Consider the following 24955-nt stretch of genomic DNA (forward strand, 5'->3'; position numbering starts at 1 on the left):
ATGGGCGCCACTATCCTTGAGAGCGTTGCATTCAATTAACATATTCACTCCTTATTGGCTGTGGGCGCCTCCATCTGTAAGGACGTGGCAGTCAATTAGCATATTCCTTCCTTATTGGCTGTGGGCGCCGCCATCTTTGCAGCCTGCTGCTCAGTCGTTTGGTTGTCCCTCACTAACCCCACTGCTGGCCTGGTCGCCCCATGCAGCCTGTTCGGTTGTCTGATAGTTTCGGTTGCAACGGTTGCCTAGGCATATATATATAAATGATATCAGAAATATGTAATGAAATGTCTGAAGCTGAACTCAAATTAGAAAACAATTCAGGATACTACATATGCACACATCACAATATTTTCTTGCCGGCCTGGTCGCCCCACGCAGCCTGTTCAATAGTTTCGGTTGCAATGGTCACTTAGGTGTTTATATATAGAGAAGATATTAGAAATACGTAATGAAATGTCTGAAGCTGAACGCAAATTAGAAAACAATTCAGAATACTACATATGCACACATCACAATATTTTCTTAAATTACCTGCAGTGGAGCTGCCTTTGTTTGCCATACATAACAGCTAATATTTTTTTTAAAGTTCAAGATTTTTCTCTATTACAGCCTAATCAATGTTTGTATTGCCATTTTGTAAATTCTTAGAATATTTGAATGAAGAATTTCATTCAGCAAAACATGTCAAGAACTCTTAGGTGCCTTTGGATTAGAGGAGGTAAAGGAATTAAACACTATTCTGCACTTGCCCTCCTCCCCTCCCCTCCTGGCTGCACAGTTTGGACACTGAAGATTGAGACTTCCTACATACTTAGCTACCCTCCCACACAGTTGTCATTACCATGTCTTCCCTTTTTTCTTTTAAGTGGCCGCATTTTTTAAAACCCGCAATTATTTTCTCATAAGTTTTAAGAAATGAATAAAGCAAAAAGGAATCTGACAGTTAAGCGCCAGATTCCATCGGAATCCTCTCTAGTCAAAGCAAGCCAACGGGTGGGACGAGCGGCCCTGCGAGCTGCATTCTGGGAAACGTAGTACCGGAGTGCGTGAAAACTCGACGCTTCCTCTTGGGGATTCTGGGAAATGTAGTCCAGGAACCGTGAGTAGACCGAGGCACTTCCGCTCTCGGAAGGCGAGGTTGGGGCAGAGGTTCTCGCAGTTAGGTGAGTTGACTCCGCGTCCTGGCGCTCTCTTTGCCTTGGCGCGGGGCGAGCAGTGACTGGGTCTTCCCTCCTGAGTAAGGGAGCCCCGGCCAGCGGCCGAGGGCGGGCGTGGAGGCGGCGGCGGCGGCGAGCATCCGCTCAGCTGAGCCTCCCGAGTCGGGGGCGGGCTCGCGAGGTATTGGAGTTTGAGGGTCTCCTGCTCTCTCAGTGCTTCCCCGGTCCTCCCTGGAGGACCCGACAGCCAGCTCTGCCTCCTGCTCTCGGTAAAATATTGGGCGAGTTCCTTGATCTCTCCTTTCCTCAGTTTCCTCACGGCAAAAAAAAAAAAGGGTTACTTCTTTTTACTGGTGTTTTTATGAGAATTAAGTGAGGTTGTATATAAGGAGCTTAAAAACAGAGCCCCGTGCATAGTAAAATGTTGGCTGCTAACCATAAATTCTGTTGTAAGCCTCAGAAAGGCGCCCTGTTATTCGGAAGCTTCTGTGAGCCCGCGATGGGGTCGGAGCTCACTGATGATGCCTGGATGTGGGCTATTGTTTCTGCACCTGGACCCTCTCTAACCTCTGGGCTTCCGCCGACACTGGAGCAAGACCTCTGTGGAAACAGCCGTGCAATTGGAGAGAAAAATAGTATTAACAGCATGTATCTGAGTTGCACGGAAACAGTCGTGACCTCGGCTTTGCAGCGTGCCTCACTACACGGGTGGTGGGGCCTCAGTCAATGTGCAGTGTTGTGTAATAAGCCCGTGTTGTTGATTTAAATGCAACAGGATTTATCAGGCTGAGGTTTTTATTAGCCATTTTTTACCTTCTTGCATATGGGAGAAGAAACTTTGTCCAGACCAGTGGTTCTCAACCTTCCTAATGCCGCGACCCTTTAATACCGTTCCTCATGTTGTGGTGCCCCCAATTTCATTGTTACAAATTGAACATAATGAAAGCATAGTGATTAATCACAAAAACAATATGTGATTATGTATGTGTTTTCCCATGGTCTTAGGCGACCCCTGTGAAAGGGTCACAGGTTGAGAACCGCTGGTCTAGATTCTTCCAGCTTCATAACATTTGCAAGTAATTATACGCGTTAGGAGAAGAAAATCCGTGGCACTTTCACTGTCATTACTAACAAGGAATTATCTGTGAGACAACCAGTCAGAATTAGATTTTTCCGAGGGTAATGATAACTCATGGGGCAGAACAATCATCTCTGAATTCTGGGTTTCTTAAAAGAATGATTTTTTTTGAAACTCACTTTGTGTCTTTTTTTTTTTTAATCACATTCTTAAGGAGAGTTTTTTGAATCCGAAACAACTGCTTGTCTTTAGCTGCAAGAAACAGGGAATACCGGCGTTATTATCCCCACTTATAGGTGACTGGAATGAGGCGCAGAGAGACAAGTGACTTACTCAAGATTTACACTGCTGATGAGTAGGAAGTAATACATAGACATGCCAGAATTTGAACCCAGGCATTTTGGCCCCATTAAGTTATACCTCCTGCCTACCTTTCATTTCCTCCAGTACCCAGGTTCAGGAATACTCTGGAATGTCAAGACGCACTTGGGGTAGGACTGTTTTAAGTAATGTTGATGAACAGTGGCAGCTGGCTGGGGTCCAGGGGAAGCTGGAGTCCGGCCCCTTTTCTCACTTAGCTTCGTGGTCACTGCCTCTGCCCAGAGAAGGGCACCACTTTGTGCTCCTGTGAAGGGCCCTGTGGTCTGGCAGCATCCGTAGCCTCCCTCTCACAATGTCTTTCCCTTCCCCAGTGTTGCCTTCCCAGAACTCTGCCTTTCCTCACAAGGAAGAGGAGAAAAATGATCAAGTTCCAGGTGAGTTGGGTCTGCCCTTCTGTTTCTTAAAATGACATCTCATTTCACACATTTCTCAGGTCGGACGCACATTTCTGCCTGGGAAGGGTAAAGGGAACCAAAGACACTTGACAAATTGCTGTATGGCAGGCTCTTGCTTTTTGCTTATTTCCAAATAATATCGTGAAAATTAATAAGTATTTTTTTTTACATTTTTAAAATTAAATATTGTTGACAGTATTACATATGTCCCCTTTTTTCTCCCATTGGCCCTTTATAGCCTACCCCAACCCCCGCCCCAGGCCTTCAGCACTCTATTGTCTATGTTCACGGGTTATGCATACATGCAGACAAGTTCTTCGGTTGATCTCTTCCCCCTCACCCACCACCCTTCCTTCCTTCTGTGATTCGACAGTCTGTTCCAGGCTTCTATGTCTCTGAATCTATTTTGTTCAACAGTTTATTTTGTTCGTTAGATCCAGAAGTTTTTTTTATATATTTAGGTGCTCCTTGATTGGGTGCATGTATGTTTACCAAGGTTATATCCTCTTGTTGGATCGATCCCTTTTAGTATTATGTAGCGACGTTTATTGTCTCTTGTGATGGCCTTCATTTTGAAGTCTGTTTTGTCAGATATGAGTATTACCACCCCAGCTTTTTTTTCATTTCTATTTGCATGGAAACATTTTTTTCCATCCCTTCATTCTCATCCTGTTTGTCTTTTGTTCTGAGGTGGGTCTCTTGTAGATAGCCTATATTTGAGTCAGGTTTTCGTATCCTTTTAGCTACCCTGTGTCTTTTGATTGGAGCATTTAATCCATTTACATTTAAGGTTATTATTGATAGGTAATTATTTATTGCCATTTTATTTATAAATATATTTTTATTGATTTCAGAGAGGAAGGGAGAGAGAGATAGGAACATCAATGATGAGAGAGCATCATTTATTGCCTGCCTTCTGCATGCCCCCCTACTGGGGATCGAGCCCACAACCCCAGCATGTGCCCTTGACTAGAATCGAACCTGGGACTCTTCAGTCTACAGTCTGGCGCTCTAACCACTGAGCAAACTGGCGAGGGCTATTGCCATTTTAATTCTCTATGCCAATGATTCTCTTTCGGTTCTTCTCATTACAGCAGTCCCTTTAGCATTTCTTGCAGTGCTGGTTTGGTAGTGACAACCTCCTTTAGCCTTTTTTGCCTGGAAAGCTCTTTATTTCACTATCTATTTTGAATGATAGCCTTGCTGTAAATAGTAATCTTGGTTTCAGATCTTTCCTTTTCATTACCTTGAATACTTCATGCCATTCCCTTCTGGCCTATAGAGTTTCTGATGAGAAATCATCTGACAGCTTTATGGGAGCTCCTTTATAGATAACAAATTGCTTTTCTCTTGCTGCCTTTCAGATTCTCTCTTTGTCTTTAAATTTTGGCATTTTAATTATGATTGACTGGGGATGGGCCTGTTTGGGTTCTTCTTGCTTGGGACTCTCTGGGCCTCCTGAACTTGTGTGACATTTTCCTTCACCAGGTGAGGAAAGTTTTCTGCTGTTATTTCTTCAAACTCATTCTCTATCCCTTGCTCACTTCCCTCTCCTTGTGGCACTCCTATTACGTGAATATTGTTATGTTTCATGGTGTTCCACAGCTCCCTTGAGCTGTTTTTCAATTGTTTTTTTCATTTTGGTTCTCAGATTGAGTGATTTTTTTTCTATCCTGTCTTCTAATTCACTGATCCAAACCTCGGCTTCCCCTAATCTGCTATGTTTTCCTTCCACTGTGTTCCTGTTAGTGCTATGACATTCATCATAGTTACTATCTTTTCTCATGCTGTTGAGCATCTTTGCCATCATTATTCTGAACTCTGTGCCTGGTAAATTTATTACCTCCATTTCATTTAGCTCTTCCTTTGGAGAATTCTGTTCTTTTCATTTCAGGCTTTTTTTTTTTTTTTTTTTGGCTCCCCTTGGTGTTTCTGCCTTCTGAGGATAGTTTCTTAGAAGTGGAATCACTGGGTCAAATGGCAGTTCCATACTGAATTTTTTGAGGAAACTCTATACTGTTTTCCATAATGGCTGCACCAGTCTGCAGTCCCACCAGCAGTGTACTAGGGTTCCCTTTTCTCCACATCCTCAACAACATTTGTCATTTGTTGATTTGTTTTAGGTAGTCAGTCTGATAGGTATGAGATGATACCTCACTGTCATTTAAATTTGCATCTCTTTGATGATCAGTGACTTTGAGCATTTTTTCATATGTCTCTTGGTCATCTGTATGTCCGCTATGGAGAAGTGTCTGTTTAGGTCCTTTGTCCATTTTGATAAATTTCTTATCTCCATTTCATTTAGCTCTTCTACTGGAGAATTCCCTTGTAATTTGAGGCTTGTTTTCTTGTCTCCCCATTTTGACTGCCTGTTTGGGTTTGTGACTCTATTAGATAGATCTGCTGTGTCGCCCAATCTCTAGTATAGGACAGTGTCAGATGCTGTTTCTGATTGGCCCAGCATACCCTGTTTGGAGCATTCAGCAATCCACAGCTTGTAGCTCCCTCTGTTGGGGCTGGGTGCCTTTGGAAAGGACCAAGTTCTGCTTTTTCTAGCCCCAGGCCCTGAATTAGGCCAGGCAAAGACTCAAAGTCTCTAGAAACCTGCCTCTGCCTGCAGTCTGATTGTATTTGGTCTCGAGTAGCCTCAGGCTATCAACCACCATGTGGGGCAAGAAGTTTTCCAACATGGTGGGGCAATTGCTTCTGCCTGCAGCCTTATTGTTATTCTCAGTCTCTCTCTTTTTTTAAATATATTTTATTGATTTCTTACAGAGAGGAAGGGAGAGGGATAGAGAGTTAGAAGCATCGATGAGAGAGAAACATCCATCAGCTGCCTCTTGCACACCTCCCACTGGGGATGTGCCTGCAACCAACATACATGCCCTTGACTGGAATCGAACCTGGGACCCTTCAGTCCGCAGGCCGACGCTCTATCCACTGAGCCAAACTGGTTAGGGCTATTCTCAGTCTCTTAATGGGCCTCAGAAACTCCCCAGGGTGGGGCAAGGGGTTTTCCAATAGGGTGGGACAACTGCCCCCACCCCCCACCCCGCCCCATGCAAAAACTGCCTGGATAGCAAAGTTCCCTCAGAGAAAGATGTCTTCTTTCTCTGAAAGAAGGCATTCCCAGAGTATTACAAATTGAACATAATGAAAGCATAGTGATTAATCACAAAAGCAATATGTAATTATGTATGTGTTTTCCGATGGTCTGTGAGGGAATGACTCAGAATAGGAACCTGGGGTGTCTGCTTTCCAAGGTCTAACCCCAGAACTCCCAACCCTGGCTTTTGCTCATACAGCTCCAGTCCACTCTGTCCTCCCTCTGCTGGAGCCCAAGGTGAGTGTCTGTACACAAGATTTTGTGCATTGGTCCTTTAAGAGGTGCCTGCATTTCCAGCCATCTCTCCTTGGCAGACATCATCCCTAAAGCTTTTCACAGCCAGATGTTCTGTGAGCACCTTTCTTGGTTCTGGTCCTCTGGACTGGGGAGCCCAGCTTGCAGTTTAGACTCCAGAATTCTCAATGGGAACCTCCAGAGCCGAGATATCTCTCTGGAACTTCAGCTGCTGTCTGTGGGAGCCCAGCCAGCCTTTCGCTCCTCTCCACTTCCTACCAGTCTCCATGTGGTCTCCACTTTCTGTCCATGGTTTTAGGGATCTCTCCAGCTAATCTTCAGTTGATTATACAGGATGGTTTTTCTGTGTTTTATTTTTTTTATTTTTTATTTTTTTGGTGTTTTTTTTTTAAACATTTTTATTTATTTCAGAGAGGAATGGAGAGAGAGATAGAAATATCAATGAGGAGAGAGAATCACTGATCAGCTGCCTACTGCACGCCCTCTACTGGGGATCGAGTGCACAACAGAAGAAGAAAGAGGGAGAGAGAAACATCGATGATGAAAGAGAATCATTTATTGGCTGCTTCCTGCATGCCCCCTATTGGGGATCAAGCCCGCAACCCAGGCATGTGTCCTTGACTGGAATCGGACCTGGGACCCTTCGGTCCACAAGCTGACGCTCTATCCATTGAGCCAAACCAGCTAGGGTGCCCATCGGGTGGTTCTGTGACTCGTTTGGCATGTTCTATTCCGTTAGTGCTGTGGGGGCTCCTTCTCGCTTCAGTTTCTTCAGTTTGTGCTCCCTAAAGGTCCTCTCTCCCGCCCCTCACCCCCCAAATGCCGGGGTCCAACCCCAGCAGGTCCAGGGGTCCCCAAAGGTGTGGACGGAGTCAGCGAAGAAGGAATGACACGGAGACAGCGTTCAGTTGATCAGCAGCCTAGCCAGGATCTCCAGCCAAGTTCTGGTCTGGATCTCCAGAGAAGTTCTGCCCGGTTTTTCTGTGTTTTAGTTGTAATTCCAGTTTCTTCCTGGGAGTGTGTCAGGGTAGCATCCACTTACTCTGCCGCCATTTTGGAATCTCCCAATAGGTATTTATTTTAAATAAAAAAAACAACTCCCACTCTAGAAACATGTTTACTAATTGGTTGTTTATTTTTCCACATATCGTTTTCATTTGTATTTACACATATATATTTGTAATCTCAGCCATTTTGGATTTTTTTAAAGTTTAATTTTATATCACTTGTGACTTAAATGGCCACATCATTTTCCACAGTATACCTACGTCAATGTAAGAAACATTCAAGCCTGTGAAGAATTTTTGTGTTTGAGCAAACCTGTCAACAATTGCTGGGAAGTAAAATCTCAACAGATTGAGAAAATGTTCTAGAGCAGTGGATCTCAACCTTCTGGCCCTTTAAATACAGTTCCTCATGTTGTGACCCAACCATAAAATTATTTTCGTTGCTACTTCAGAACTGTAATGTTGCTACTGTTATGAATCGTAACGTAAATATCTGATATGCAGGATGGTCTTAGGCAACCCCTGTGAAAGGGTCGTTTGACAGCCAAAGGGGTCACGACCCACAGGTTGCGAACCGCTGCTCTAGAGCCTGGCAGTTTTGCACCTTATTTTATTACAAGAAAAAGAGAAGACATAAGTGGGTTACATGAAAGCCACTGGTGACAGTTTAGGGAGGTGGGAGAAAATAAAGTGGGGGGGCAGTGGGGGGACCTCTGGGATTGGATAAGAGGTAAAACTATAGACACATACTTCTTTTACGTAGGTGGGTGCAGCATAGTTAACGGTCAGCGGTTAATAGCAATGAGGGGATTTGTGGTGTCTGATCTGTTGCAGTGCCTGTGCTTTGACATTGCAAAGGTGTGTTATTAGAGATGCAAAAAGACAGTGGACAGGCTCAATTAAGGTAAAGATTGACTTTTGTTAGGGAAGATTCTAGCCTAGGACATGACTACCTGCCATAAACTGCTTTTAGTTAAAAAGTTTTAATTTTAGGGAGACCAGCCTTTGTGGTTACTTTCGGTCTCTGAGTTTTTAAGGCTGCCACACAGGCCTCCCCTGAGCTTGTCAGGTTTAGTATGTCGCCTTTTTTTGTCTGCACCTAATATTTTCCTCTACTTTTGTGTTTTATGAATTTTTTTTTAATATATTTTATTGATTTTGTACAGAGAGGAAGGGAGAGGGATAGAGAGTTAGAAACATCGATGAGAGAGAAACATCTATCAGCTGCCTCTTGCACACCCCCTACTGGGGATGTGCTCGTAACCAGGGTACATGCCCTTGACTGGAATCGAACCTGCGACCCTTCAGTCCGCAGGCTGATGCTCTATCCACTGAGCCAAACCGGTCAGGGCTTGTGTTTTATGAATTTTACCACTTTAAAGTTGTTTGCAATGACAGTTTTCCAACATAAAACCTTTTTTCCCCCAAACAGAATTTCTGAGAATTCCATTTTTTTCCCCCTCCTTAAAGTTGTAGCGACTGTTTTCTGATGCATGGTGCCTCACATTTTGTGGGAAAAAATATCTAAAGTATATCTTGGTGCAATCAAGTCCAGATGATACTGAACTCAAAGAAACGAATTTTAGTTGTTTTCAAACAAGAAGAGCTACATTCTTTCTTTAATTCTAAGTTAAACCGTGTATGCATTATAGTTAAGTTTCTGGGTTTTTTTTCATTGACATGTTAGTATATTTTAAAGAAGTACATCCTTGGTCTAGCAGCACCAGGGACTTGCCAGGCCTTTATTCTGTGGAATAGCTGTGTGAGGATATATATAGATGGTCTTCTTTGCATTTTATTTTTATTGATTGATTTTAGAGAGAGGAGGAGAGAGAGAAAACATTGTTTTGTTGTTCCACTTATTTATGCATTCATTGGTTGATTCTTGTATCTGCCCTGATTGGGGATTGAACCTGAAACTTTAGTGTATTGGGGGGTAGGGGGGAGCACTCTAGCCAACTGAGCTACCTGGCCAGGGTTTATTCGTATTTTAACATAAACAGATTTGTGAACATTCACATACCTACTAAGTCCACTCAGACCCCGGCTGACAACTGTTAACCTAAAAATAAAAGGCCAAAGTGAGAGGCAGCAAACTTTCATTTGAGATCCAAAAGAAATAGGTATTGGGGAAGCAGAGATTCAGGCAGAATCCCAGATATTGTTCCCATTAGGAGACCAAGGGAAGGGATATTTATGAGAAAGGAAGGGGAATAATTACACGAATAGAAGGAGGGAGTTTCTATGGGTGTTAATAAGCTAAGGAGAGATGTCTGCAGGTGCAGATAGGATAACGCAGTGATACTAATTGTAAAGAGTATCTGGGCTGGCCAGTTATTCAGGTGGTTAGAGTGTAGTCCCGACACACCGAGGTTTCCAGTTCAATCCCCAGTCAGGGCACGTATAGGACACAACTAATGAATGTATAAATCAGTGGAACAAATCGACACTTCTCTCTCTCAAATCAATAAAAAATAAGAAAGAATGTCTGCTTTCCTGCTAGCTTTGCCAACAGCTGTTGAGACACAGTGCTGCGTCTGGCCCAGTGCAAAGGTTATGTTGCCTCCTGTGACATCCCAAAGGCTTGAGAAGCAAAACTTACAAAGCAGTTCCTCTGATGGCTGCTCGGATTCCATTCTGAAGTGGATCTGTTTGTTATTTTTACACACTAAAGGTTCAGTTACCTGAGCCAGGAGTTTCAGGAATCCAGCTAAGGTAAATGGAGAGATGCAGGCGAAACAAGACTACTTTATCGAGGGCCCGAGGCCACGCTGCCTGTATACCTGGCATGCCTGGTCGATGACGGGCTCCAAAAATAACATTGCCCCTCCCTTGGGGCAGCTTTCTTAGCACCTGTCTCTTCCCCACATGTGTCAGTGGGTTGTTCAGTACACAGATGCTCAGAACTCCAGTCAAATGAAATACAGAGATGAGCAAAGTCTTTAGATACATAATTTTAATTTCCATAAAGAAAAATGCCATAGGCCGGCTGGAGTATCTCAGTTGGTTGAGCATCGTCCTGTGCACCGCTTTGATTCCAGGTCAGGGCATGTACCCAGTTTACAGGTTCCATCCCTGGTCGGGGCATGTACGGAAGGCAGCGAGTAGATGTTTCTCACACTGATGCTTCTCTCTCTTTCCATCCCCACTCCTCTTCTCCCTCCCTCCCTCCCTCTTTCTCCATTCCTTTCTCTAAGCATGTTCTTGGGTGAGGGTTAAAAAAGAATAAAAGCCTGGCCAGTGTGGCTCAGTGGTTGAGCATTGACCCATGAATGAGGAGGTCACCCCATGAATCAGGAGGTCACAGTTCGATTCCCTATCAGGGCACATGCCTGGGTTGTGGGATCCATCCCCAATAGGGGCCGTGCAGAAGGCAGCCAATCGATTTTCTCTCTCATCAGTGTTTCTATCTCTCTCTCCCTCTCCCTTCTTCTCTCTGAAATCAATTTTTGAAAATATGAAGAAAAAGTAAAATGACATACACAAAGTTATGAGACAAATAGGAAATAGGACTGGGGGTGAAGCCGAGGATTTATAAATGCAAGAAAAAGGCTTAATGTTTGCAATAGGAATCTTCCTGATGCATGAGGATGTGAGCAAATGAAGTGAACAGGCAATATGTGAAAAACATGTCCAAAGATGATCTTTTTTTAACAAATTGATTTCAGAGAGGAAGGGAGAGATAGAAACATTAACGAAGAGAGAGAATCATTGACTGGCTGCCTCCTGCACACCCCCCACTGGGGATCGAGCCCACAGCCCAGGCATGTGCCCTTGACTAGAATCGAACCTGGGACCCTTGAGTCCGCAGGCTGACGCTCTATCCATTGAGCCAAACCGGTGAGGGCACTGGTTGATTCTTGTATGTGCCTTGACCAGAGATTGAACCTGCAACCTTGGCTTTTTGGGGTGATGCTCTAACCAACTGAGCTACCCGGCCTGGGTTCTAGAGGCTTCATTTAAGGACATAAAGGGCACCGTGTTAAATGTGCACAAGATTTTTTTATGTTTCTCTTAGTTTCTTCCTCTCCCTCCCTTTATGGTGTGATTGTGGAAGGGGAGGAGGAGAAACTCTACTAAAATGAGTTCTGGGTCCCGTAGAGTCTGAAACATCGTCCTACATATCTCCTCCACCTTCTCAGTGCTGCCCTCCTCCCAGATGTGAAACAGAGGTTACATGTGTTCGGTGTTGTAGGAGCCGGTGACGTTCAAGGACGTGGCTGTGGTCTTCAGTGAGGAGGAGCTGGGGCTGCTGGATTCTGTCCAGAGGAAGCTGTACCGAGACGTGACCCTGGAGAACTTCCGGAACCTGGTCTCAGTGGGTGAGGACGGGTGCCCTCTGTAACGTGGCTTCGTCCATTGAGCAGGGTTTCTCAGTTGACACTGTGGGCCAGGTAATTGTTGTGGGGACTGTCTGTGCATTGTAGGATGTTTGCTAGCATCCCTGGCCTCTGCCCACTACTTCACGGCTTCAGGACCCTGTAGAGACCAGTACTCCAGTCTATTAGGAACGTAGAGACAAGAGCTTTCTAGTCTTTGTTCCAAGGCAAACACTTGTCTTTTGTAAATTAACTAGAAATGAACAGTTGAGCTTGTCTGTACCTGGCTCCTTATTCCACATATCTTTTTTTTAATCCTTACCAGAGGACATGTTTTTATTGATTTTAGAGAGAGAAGAAGCAAGAGGGAGAGAGAGGAGAGAAACATCGGTTGCACCCTCCCCACCCCCGTATGCACAGTCTTAGTAATGCCCTGACCAAGAATCGAACCTGTACAGGATGACACTCCACCGGCCAGGGCTCATATATCTTTTATTAAACCTGTGGGTCATGACCCACTGCAGAGTCATGAAATTAATTTAGTAAGTTGCATCAAAATGTTTGAGGGGTAGAGCCTTCCATCATAGGATTAGAACCCCAATTTGTTGTAGTACTTTTTACCTTTAATGTCCCACTTAAATCTTGTCTTTTCACAGGGCATCTCTTCTCTAAACCAGATGTGATATCCCAGTTGGAGAGAGAGGAGCAGCTTTGGATGACGGAGATACAAACTCAAAGAGGTGGGCATTCAGCGGAGAATTGTGCAGCTAGAGTCCTTGAAGGTAAGAGCCCATTATTCTGTCTCTCTTCTGGGTGATCTGTTCTCCACAAGGCAACCTGAGAGACCCTTTGAAAACACCGGTCACAGACCCTGGCCAGGTAGCTCAGTTGGTTAGAGCATCGTCTGGAAACACCAAGGCTGTGGGTTCAATCCCAGGTTAGAGCATATGTAAGAATCAACCCATGAATGTCTACATGAGTGGAATAACAAATTGATGTCCCTCTCTCTCTCTCTCTGTCTCTCTCTAAAATCAATAAATAAAAAAACAAACATCAATCACATTATGTCTCTCCTCTGCTTATAGCCTCCACTGGCTTTCCGTTTCCCTCCAAACAGCACCCAACGTATTGAAGGGGCCAGGAAGGCCCTGTTGTGTCGGCCCATTCACCTGGCTGTACCACTGTACATTTTTCTCCTTTCATTTCCCTCCCTTTGATGCTGCCAACTTGACTTGTTCCTGACATTTGGCGATATGCTTCTGCATCAGGGTCTTTTACTTTCTTTTCTCTGGCTGGAATGCTGCTTTCCCGTAAACCCCCAACCACTCTCTTACTCACTCACGTCTCTGCTCAGAAGTCATTTCATCCAAGTCCTTCTGTGACCACTCACTTCCCGTGTTCCACCCTGGCCGGTGTGACTCAGCTGGTTGAGTGTCGTCCTCCCAGTTCGATTCCCAGTCAGGGCACATACCCCAGTTGTTGGTTCAATCCCCAGACTGGGAAGCAACCTATTGATGTCTCTCACACCGATGTTTCTCTCTCTCCCCTTCCCTTCCTGTCTCTCAAATCAATAAAAATATATTTTAAAAATAAAATATTGTCTTCTCTTTACTCTCCACATCCTTAACTCACCTAAGCCATTAGTTGGACATCCCCCGAAGGCTTCTGGACTGCCAGAGGGATGTCTCACTGCCAGTTTAGGCCCCTGGGGGAGTGGGCCTAACCCGTCAGTCAGACATCCCCCAAGGGGTCCTGGACTTCTAAGAGTGCGCAGGCCAGGCTGAGGGACCCCCTGAGTGCATGAATTTTTGTGCACTGGGCCTCTAGTTGTATTATAATTACCTACACTATTCAGTACAAGAATGTGCTATGCAGGTTAGTGGCATAGGCTATACCATACAGCCTAGCTAGTGCACTCTGTGATGTTTATATAATGACATACCCATCTCTCAAAATATATCCCTTTAAGTGTGCCTGACTCTGGGTGTGTGTGTGTGTGTTTTCCATTTACTTTGGTTTAATGTGCTCTTGTTTTTCTAGTTTCTTGGAGACCTGTGTTGTGTATAAATGTCTCTTTAAGTACTCTTTTAGTAGCAAGTCACAAATTCATTATCATTTAGTTCACAATGCCCTTTATAATGTCTTTTTGTTTTTTGATGCAGTTTATTTAGTAGTGTCGTAATTCTGATTTAATTCAGTTGTGGTTAGAGCATCATTTGTATGACTTGAGACCTTTTGCAATTGTTACAACTCGTTTCTTGACCCAGAATATGGTATCTTTTGGAATAGGTTCCATGTGCACCTGAAAAGAGTGTTATCTGATGTTGGTTGATAGTATTGTTCAAGTTTTCTATATCTTCACTCAGTTTCTACTTATTTTGCTATTTATTGAGAAAGTGAATTTGAACACCAATTCCTGGTGTGCAAGTTGTACAGTGAAGGACTGTAGTTGAGGCATATATTTAGCTGATTTGTATAGATACTACTCTGAATCAGTAGCTATAGCTGAAGAGGAGACTTTTAATTTACCATTTTTATAGGCAAGAAAATAATTTTCTCCTTTTCTGAAAACTTCCAGGGATGTTTTTATGTTGCTCTGCAGCTGGTTGATATCTACCTCCTACCCTATTAGAATAGACCTGTGGTTCTAAATGAATCTCATCAATGCTCAGCCTGAGGTGGTACCAAATTTAATGCCATTTTAAGTGTGGCTTTTTCTCAGTTGGATGCTCTCGTTTGCTCTGACCGGTTTTCAGGAATCTCTCAATTGTTTTTGCTGGTCTCGAGTGGTGTTTTTATATTTCAGTGGGGGAACAAGGACTGGGAGCTTCCCAGCCCGCTTTCTTGCTGATGTCACTATCTGTCCTTGATTTTTTCAGGAGGGAATGAAAATGAGATGGAGACTCTTGGTGAAGCAGGAGGAAGGTGCCTTTCTTTGGGAGAGCTCTCCTGCTGGCAAATCAGGAGACATGTTGTGAGTAAATTAACGAAAAGTCAAGTCTCCATGATACATGTTCAAGAAAAGAGTTCTCAGTTCCCCAAACAACTTAATTCCCCCGGGCAGGTGGGGGCAGGAATCTCCATTCACGAAGACAGCTGTGTAATGAGTCTTACGGAGAATCATTCCAGTATTAATGAAAGTCAAGCGTTTACAACAGGGAGAGCTCAGAATTCTCGGAGTAACATATACCTGAACGAGACACAGAATTATCAGAGAAGTTGTAAGCAGATGCCAGTGAAAAACAAGTTATGTATATTTGCTCCATGTGCTAACATCTTCACTTGTAATTCACACCACCATGACGATGATGTAGTACACAAAAGAGAGAAAGCTCACAGCAACAAAGATTGTGGTGAAGACATCTCAAATGTATCACCTCTTGCCCAACTCAGTATAATCCACACGGGACAGAACACCTACCAGTGTAGTGAATGTGGAAAAGTATTCAGTGACAGCTCCAGACTTGAAGTTCATCAGCAGTCACACTTGGCAAAGAAGTCCCTTAACTGTAGTACACGTGAGGATACCAGTTATCGCTCAGCCATTCCCCTTCAACAATATGTTCACGCAAGAAAAAAACGTTATTGGTGTCATGAGTGTGGAAAGTGTTTTAGTCAGAGCTCAAATCTGCAAACTCATCAGAGAGTCCACACTGGGGAGAAACCCTATTCGTGCGTAGAGTGTGGGAAGAGCTTTAATCAGACCTCACATCTGTATGCTCACTTGCCTATTCACACAGGAGAGAAGCCCTATCGATGCCAAAGTTGTGGGAAGGGCTTCAGTCGTAGCACAGATCTTAATATTCACTGCAGAGTCCACACTGGAGAGAAACCTTACAAATGCGAGATATGCGGAAAGGGCTTCACACAGAGGTCACATCTTCAGGCCCACGAGAGAATCCACACGGGAGAGAAACCATATAAATGTGCAGATTGTGGTAAACGCTTCAGTTGTAGCTCAAATCTTCACACCCATCAGAGAGTCCACACTGAGGAGAAACCGTACAGGTGCGATGAGTGTGGGAAGTGCTTTAGTTTGAGCTTCAATCTTCACAGTCACCAACGAGTCCACACGGGAGAGAAACCATATAAATGTGAAGAGTGCGGGAAAGGTTTTAGCTCAGCCTCAAGTTTCCAGAGCCATCAGAGGGTTCACACGGGAGAGAAACCGTTTCGATGCAATGTGTGTGGCAAAGGCTTCAGTCAGAGTTCCTATTTTCAAGCCCATCAGAGAGTCCACACTGGAGAGAAACCCTACAAATGTGAGGTGTGTGGGAAGCGCTTCAACTGGAGCTTGAATCTTCACAATCATCAGAGAGTCCACACAGGAGAGAAACCCTACAAATGTGAAGAGTGTGGGAAGGGCTTCAGCCAGGCCTCAAATCTCCAAGCTCATCAGAGTGTCCACACTGGGGAAAAACCATTCAAATGTGAAGCGTGTCAGAAGCGATTCAGCCAATCTTCACATCTTCAGGCCCACCAGAGAGTGCACACTGGAGAGAAGCCATATAAGTGCGATACCTGTGGTAAGGCCTTCAGCCAGAGGTCAAATCTTCAAGTCCATCAGATCATTCACACCGGGGAGAAGCCATTTAAATGTGAGCAGTGTGGGAAGGAATTCAGCTGGAGTGCTGGGCTCAGTGCTCACCAGCGGGTCCACACAGGAGAGAAGCCCTACACGTGTCAGCAGTGCGGTAAGGGCTTCAGTCAGGCCTCCCATTTCCACACACATCAGAGGGTCCACACTGGAGAGAGGCCGTACATATGTGACATATGTTGTAAGGGCTTCAGCCAGAGATCACATCTTGTTTATCATCAGAGAATCCACACTGGAGGGGATCTGTAGGCATGCGAGGTGCGACATGGCCTTTAGTTTGAGTTCACATCTTGGTCTCCATGAGAGAGTCTGTGCTGGTGAACGTGGAAAGCTCCTTCAGAACTCAGGAGCCTCGAGGAATGGCCGCGGGAAAGCAGCTCTATAAGACGTGTCTCAACAATGCAGTTGGAGGGGTGAATTCTTTGTAAACATCAGATTTTACATGAGAGAAACTGGTTTCATAAAATGGTAAATGGTTACACCAGAGTTTTCAATGTCCCGGTTCCGAAGAACACAACAGAAGGATCTTACATTTCATTGGAGTCACCCAGAAGAGAGGGCGTATGAATGGAGATCATGTGCAGCACCGGAACAAAAGTATATGTGGCAGATTTGACGGACAAATAAAATTTAAGCCAACTACAATGTAACCTCCATGTAATAGAGGTGTTTTTCACCACTACCACTATGTCTACCTTGTAGAACTGCTTGGCTTGTATGAGGTGCCCATTAATTACTGAACAAAGTAGAGAAAACCATTATAATGACAAGTATTTGAAAATTCTAGTCAGTTCCCTACCTTAAATTCATAACAGCATACGCAAAAAGAATCCTGTAATGCTGCCATCCACAATAATACAAATTAATTTCAACAAGACTTCTGAATGGCTCCTATCCCCCATTCACCCTCTGTTTTTTGTACAGTGTATTATCTGTGTGTACAGTATAATACTTAATCATTGGTTTGTATTTTATAGACTGAAAAGTACTGGTTTTTATTAATCTATTAACATTATACTGAATTTATACAATTATAAATTTTGATCCCTAATTCATTAGGGCACAGTTTTACTGTAACTCTTTGAAAATGTTAAAAGTAGTTACTAATGACAGAAAGTTTTAGTGAACTTGAACTGTGAGTAATCGGTTTCTTCTCATTTTCATGCAAACTTAGGTCAAAGTGCCTATGCGTAGCTCTTCATCCATCGCGACTTTTAAGGCAGGGGCCTTGGCAGATTTCATGGACATCACTTTGTCACATTCCACCCTCATTCTTCCTGCTAAAATGGGGAGGGGGAAGCAGGATAAGAAAGTTTTTTTAAATTTTTATTGAAATTTCACTATCTGTAACAGTTTAGGTAAATAGTCACTTTCACAGCATTCCGTGTTCAACGCTTTCTCTTGGTCGAAGTGGATAACATTAGCTGGTCAGTAGTATCAAAATACCGTGACCCAGCAACCTTACCACTGGAGATTTTGCTTAGGAGACTATAGAAAAAAGTTAGATCGTACACAACAATGTTTATACTGAATTCAATAAAAAGAAGTAAGTATCTGTAAAATATTTAAATTTTGTTTGAATAGTATACAGCCATAAGAAATGTGGTGTGATGGTGGTCTCCTCTTGAAGTTACAACATGCTGGACCCCTATAATTCACAAAGGATTTCCTGCTCAACATAACTCATGTCTGAGAGCTGCACACTGAAACGAGGGGACACACCTGAGTGAACCGTGGAGATGGTGCGAGGGGAGGCGGGGGCGAAGGCCAGGGACAGAAGCTGTGCCCAGTCTAGCACTTGCTGAAGCCCCCAGTAGACACAATGGCGTTCAAGGACGGGGGGTCAACTCCCACTGGGCAAACCAGAGGGACAGGGACAACGATGGGGCCTGGGGGGGCTGGCACACATTGAGACTGGGCACAGGGTCAAGATCAGAGAAGCAGTGCAGAGGGTGTAGTGTCCCACAGCCTGCTAGAGGACTTCAGACATGAATACCCACCCACCCCACCCCCATGGCCCACTGGGTAGACAAAGTGCTGAAGACTTTCCATCCAAGGGGTCTGTCCTCACTGTGGCTAAACTGTCCTAGGAAGGACAGAGCTGCAGATGTGTGATCCTTCTTCCCCTGCCAATCCCTTCCCCACCCGTCAAGGTGCAGACTTGGGGGGGTCAGGGGGGGCATCCTGGTCCACTCAGTGTGGCTCTGCCTAACAGGAAGGCAGTGCTGGGAATACACAGGAGGCCCAAAGCCCAAAACTTCAATCCACAGGATGGTGGGTTGTCACCTTAGAATGAGGTGACTCGATTGTAAAAGGACACCCCCTTCTCAGGGAGGATGGGGCATGTTCCATGGCAGAGCCAACATGCCCACAGGGGTCCCAGAAACCCCAGCAGAGCAAGTAAGAGAGAAAAAAAGCTGTGCTTCAGCACCACCTCCTGGAATAGAAACTTCTTCCTATCAACCTATACACTGAAGTGTAAAATCCTTAAAGTTTCATTCCCGCAAATGTCCAGGCAGAGAAATAATTCAGCACAATGAGTACATGGTATCTCCACCCTGGCCGGCTACCTCAGTTGGTTAGAGCATTGTCTCAATACACCAAGCAGCAGGTGGGATTCCCGGTCAGGATACATATGAGAACCAACCAATGAATGCAAAAATAAGGGGGACAACAAAGCAATATTCTCTCCCCTCCCCCTCCCCATCACATCAATAAACATCCTCAAGTGGTGGTTACAAATAATAAAAAATACGGAGATTTCCACAATACGTATATAATACGTTAATCCTCACCAGAGTATATGTTTATTGATTTTAGAGAGAGCGAACGATTGAGAGAAAAACATTGATAAGAGAGAAACGGATTGCTTGTCTCTATGTGCCCCAAGCAGGGATCGAACCTGCAACCTTTTGGTGTATGGGACAACACTCTAACCAGCGGAGCCGCCCGGCCAGGGCTAGAATCCATATTTTTTCTTTTTCTTTTTTTAAAATATATTTTATTGATTTTTTACAGAGAGGAAGGAAGAGGGATAGAGAGTTAGAAACATCAATGAGCGAGAAGCATAGATCAGCTGCCTCCTGCCCGCCCCCTACTGGGCATGTGCCCGCAGCCAAGGTACATTCCCTTTGACCGGAATCAAACCTGGGACCCTTGAGTCCGCAGGCTGACGCTCTATCTACTGAACCAAACCGGTTAGGGCTAGAATCCATATATTTTTTAAAAATATATTTTATTGATTTCCTTCTTCTGCTTTTTCTGAAAAGCAACCAAGTTTGTTGCTCTGTTTAAAAGAAAGTAAAAGTTTTTAAAAGAAACTCCTTAAATGTGGCTTAGAAATTACTCTGGGAGAATAAAAACAGAAGGAGGTTCCCTTCAAATATCTAGGAATTATGATTAAAAATCAATTTATTAGGCCTCAAAGGGTAGAAAAATATATTTTATTGATTTTTTTACAGAGAGGAAGGTAGAAGGATAGAGAGTTAGAAACATCGATGAGAGAGATCGACCAGCTGCCTCCTGCACTCCCCCCAGCGGGGATGTGCCCGCAACCAAGGTACATGCCCTTGACCGGAATCGAACCTGGGACCTTTGAGTCCGCAGGCCGAAGCTCTATCCACTGAGCCAAACCGGTTCGGCTAGAATCCATATTTTTTAAGTGAAACAATTTTATGTGGTTTACAGGGGAAGCTTTATGATACAGGTAGGCAAGGCTACAGACCCTCCCCTCCTCTCCTGTTACACCCACAGCCCACACTCAGCCAATAGCCCACACTCACAGCCCACAGCCCTCACAGCCCACACAGCCAATAGCCCACACACAGCCAACAGCCCACACTCAGCCAATAGCCCACACTTCATAGCCCACACAGCCAACAGCCCCCACTCAAAGCCCACACTCACAGCCCACAGCCCACACTCACAGCCAACATCCCACACTCAGCTCAGTCTACACTCATAGCCCACACTCACAGCCCACAGCCCACACTCATAGCCCACACTCACAGCCCACAGCCCACACTCATAGCCCACACTCACAGCCCACAGCCCACACTCATAGCCCACACTCACAGCCCACAGCCCACACTCATAGCCCACACTCACAGCCCACAGCCCACACTCATAGCCCACACTCACAGCCCACAGCCCACACTCATAGCCCACACTCACAGCCCACAGCCCACACTCATAGCCCACACTCACAGCCCACAGCCCACACTCATAGCCCACACTCACAGCCCACAGCCCACACTCATAGCCCACACTCACAGCCCACAGCCCACACTCATAGCCCACACTCACAGCCCACAGCCCACACTCATAGCCCACACTCACAGCCCACAGCCCACACTCATAGCCCACACTCACAGCCCACAGCCCACACTCATAGCCCACACTCACAGCCCACAGCCCACACTCATAGCCCACACTCACAGCCCACAGCCCACACTCATAGCCCACACTCACAGCCCACAGCCCACACTCATAGCCCACACTCACAGCCCACAGCCCACACTCATAGCCCACACTCACAGCCCACAGCCCACACTCATAGCCCACACTCACAGCCCACAGCCCACACTCATAGCCCACACTCACAGCCCACAGCCCACACTCATAGCCCACACTCACAGCCCACAGCCCACACTCATAGCCCACACAGCCAACAGCCCACACAGTCAATAGCCCATACAGCCAACAGCCCACACTCACAGCCAACAGCCCACACTCAGCCAACAGCCCACACTCACAGCCCACAGCCCACACTCATAGCCCATAGCCCACACTCACAGCCCCTTTTCCCTCAGCCAGTTGACAAGGGCGGATCAGAAGAGAATTTCCAGGATGACCTGCTGCTCTCCCCACACTGGTGGCATTATTGGAACAAATGCTCAGATAGGATTCCGCCCTGTCTGTGCTTCATTTCACTCAAGTAGTGACAGGCAGCCTCGGACCCAGTGTCTAGTATCAAAACTGGTGAAAGTATTGATTATAAGCCATCATCTATCACAAGACCACCAGGAGGTGGTTGTCTCTTTGTCAATCATCAGTACCTGAGTTATAGTATAAAAAAAGTACTGTAACAGGTCTGTTAGCAGAGATTAATCTGTGCAAAATTGCTGGGTCTTCTGTTCCCCTCCAACCCAGCCTTCCTGTAAGTGAATTACCTTATGATAAACTGTCATATTCTGTGGAGGTGCCTGTTTCGTTTGTCATTCCGGAGGCACTCACTCATTACAGTGGTCATAACACCTCTGCCCACTATCAGACACCATGCGAACATTAATCAAAGGAAAGCTGAGGCTGTTAGAAAAATGCAAATTAAAGCTATAAAATACCACTACCCAACCAGCAGAATAGATAAAAGTTAAAAATACAATATTGCCCTGGCCTGGCGGCTCAGATGGGTGGGGCGTCATCCCAGACACTGAAAAGTGGCCGGCACGTGCCTAGGTGGCAGTTTCGATCCCTGGTCAGGGCATGTACGGAGGATTGATGTTTCTCTCACATCGATGTTTCTCTCTCTTCTTTCCCCTGTCCTCTCTCTAAAAATCAACAGAAACTTATCTTTGGGTGAGGATTAAGAAATAAAAATGCTGACAATATCACGTGCTAGTGAGAATGGGGAGCAACTGCATCTCTTACAAGTTACTGGTAGGAGAGAAAACGGTACAGTCACTATAGAAAAGAGTTGGGGAGTCTTTTTAAGAATGAGACATACAACTACCATATGACCTGGACATCGTGCTTCCGGGAATTCATCCTGTAGAAATGAAAATGTATCCACACAAAAGCCTATAGACAGATGTTCACAGCAGCTCTATGTATAACAGGCAAAATTCCAGGAAGAGAGAACATATTCAGTGGTTAAGGTTGGAGGAAGGATCTGACTAGTACAGAGGAGGGACACAGGTGGGCCAGTTCTGCATTCTGACTACAGTCACAGTTACCAGAATCTATACAAATCTATACAAGGGATACAATTTCATAGTCTCTCTCTCTCTCTCTCTCTCTCTCTCTCTCTCTCTCTCACACACACACACACACACACACTGCATGCAAACACTGATGAAAATATGCGACTACCATCTGACCTTCTGACTCAGCATTTGCACTTCTGGGCATGCATCCCAGAGAAACCTATGTCCACACAAAAACCTACACATGCGCACAGCAGCTTTATCTGCAGTAGCCAAAAATATAATCACATGAATGTCCTTCAACAGGTAAGTGACTAATCAAATCGTGACACATACATACCATAAAATACTACTCAGCAATAAGATGGGCAGATTAAACACAATTTGGACGAATAGCCAGGGAATTTTGAGGCCGGAGGCGGGGGGGGGGGGGGGGTTTAATGTGGTAAGATTCTATTTATATAACATTCCAGAAATGAAAAAATCATGGAAATGAACAACAGCTCAATGGTCCTAACAGGTTAGGGTTGGGGTGAGGGAGCGGCAGGAAGGTAAGTGTGGTTACAAATGGGCAAGAATTGTCAATATCTGTTCACTGACTGTTGCAGTGCGTAGGTGAATCTACGCAGGTGATAAAATAGTATAGCACTTAATTCACAACTGAGTACCAGTGAAACTAAAGAAATGTGATTAAGGTCAGTGGGTTGTATAAATGTTAATGGCTTGCTTGTAATATACCATCACTTTGCAAAATGTTACCATTTGGAGAAAGCGGACAAAGTGTACACAATGTATGTCTTTATTATGTCTTACAACTGCATGTCAACCTAAATTATCTCAATAGAAATTTCAATTAAAAAATGGTTGAAAGCAAAAAAAGATTTGTAGTTTAGTTGATAATATTGTGTCAATGCCAATTTCCTGGTTTTAAAACCAGAAATGTACAGTGGTGTGAAGGGTACTTGTGAGCACATTGTTTTTTTGTAATGTCTTGTGTCTTAAAGTACTAAGAAAAGTCAAAATGGTTATATTAATATAAGACATAGTAAACTTCAGAGTAAAGAAAATTACCAATGATAAAAGGGTACATTATATAATGATACAGGATCAATTCATTAAGTGAACCTAATTCTAAATGAATAAACACCTAACAATAGAATTTCAAAATAGCTTAAAGAAAAAGCTGGTGAATCTGAAAGGAGAAGTAGACAAATCCACAATTATATATGGAGACATCAGTATTCTTCTTTCAGCAATATACAGAATTGTTAGGCAGAATATCAGCAAAGATACAGAAGAACTGAACTATGCCATCAACCAATTGGATATAATTGACATTTATGTAGAATATTCCACCTGGTGACAATGAAAATGACAACAGAACAGACATTCTTTTGATGGATACATGGAACAGTCACCAAGGTAGATCATGCTCTTGGGTCATAAACAAACCTCAATAAATTTAAAATAATTAAAATCATATAACATATTGTCAGAGCACAAGAGAATTAAACTAGAAACAAATAACAGAAAGAAAACAGAAACATCTCTAAACATTGGAAATTAAACAAAATACTTGTAAATAACCCATGGATCAAAGATGATGTTTCAAGGGAAATTAGAAAAATATGTTAAAGAAAACAGCCCTGCTGGATAGCTCAATTGGTTTGAGTGTTGTCCCCATACTCCAAGGTTGTGTGTCTAGTACATGGTCGAGACATATACAGGAGTCAACCAGTGAGTGCATGGATAGGTGGAACAACAAATTGATCTCTCTCACTCTTTCTCAATAAATAAAATTTTTTTAAAAGAAAATATAATAAAATTTGTGCAGTGCAGCTAAGCAGTGGCTTACAGCATTAGATGCTTCCATTAGAAATGAAGATAGGACTCAAGTCCATAAGTTTGCATTTTAGGAAAGTCAAAAGAACAAATATCAATGAGAAAAATCAATTAAACTGAAAACTATGTTGTTTTTCTCAAGAAGATCAATGAACTTGATAAACCTCTACCAAGAATGGCAAAGAAGCCGAAGCCGGTTTGGCTCAGTGGATGGAGCGTCGGCCTGCAGACTGAAGGGTTCCAGGTTCGATTCCGGTCAAGGGCATGTACCTGGGTTGCGGGCACATCCCCAGTGGGGGATGTGCAGGAGGCAGCTGATCGATGTTTCTGACTCTCTATCTCTCTCCCTTCCTCTTTGTAAAAAATCAATAAAATATTTTAAAAAAAAAGAATGGCAAAGAAAAAAGAGAAAAATAAAAATCAGGAATGAGAGAGAGGCTATCACAACAGACACTACAGACATTAAAAGGATATTAAGGTAATAATATGAAAAACGCTGTACATATAAATCAACAACTTAGATGAAAGGAATCAATTCCTCCAAAACCCAATACCAATCTTTACCTAAAATATATAATCTAAATAGTCCTTAAGTATGAAATACATTTAAACCATAGTTTAAGAAACTTCAAAACAATATGCACACTCAGATGGCTGTACTAGTAAATTCTACAAATATTTAAATAAGAAATAACACCAGTTATCTCTTTGCTGGAATCTCATGGTTGAACCTTAATGTGCCCCATAGGGCCAGGAAGCCAAGCCATCCAGCTGCCATCAGGTCTGCCTGCGGTACCTGCTGAGTTAGGTGAATCCCTCACCTGTAGCAACTCCACCTGAGCCCACGCTCCAGGCTTTAAGGCCCATCTCAGTAGCCCTCCTACTTGTTTT

General features: G+C 44.1%; 1 protein-coding gene across 1 annotated transcript; it reads left to right on the plus strand.

The window, feature by feature from the left end:
- Nucleotides 1-1117: 1117 nt before the first annotated feature.
- Nucleotides 1118-17862, plus strand: ZNF235 (zinc finger protein 235). Its single transcript, XM_015560037.1, has 5 exons — nt 1118-1166; nt 2931-2993; nt 11578-11704; nt 12358-12483; nt 14581-17862. Exons 2-5 carry the CDS (start codon nt 2979-2981, stop codon nt 16545-16547), a joined length of 2235 nt encoding a protein of 744 aa, XP_015415523.1. The 5' UTR covers nt 1118-1166; nt 2931-2978; the 3' UTR covers nt 16548-17862.
- Nucleotides 17863-24955: the final 7093 nt, after the last annotated feature.

Source organism: Myotis davidii, unplaced genomic scaffold (assembly GCF_000327345.1).
Source record: "Myotis davidii unplaced genomic scaffold, ASM32734v1 scaffold3235, whole genome shotgun sequence".
In the NCBI taxonomy this organism is placed as follows: Eukaryota; Metazoa; Chordata; class Mammalia; order Chiroptera; family Vespertilionidae; genus Myotis; species Myotis davidii.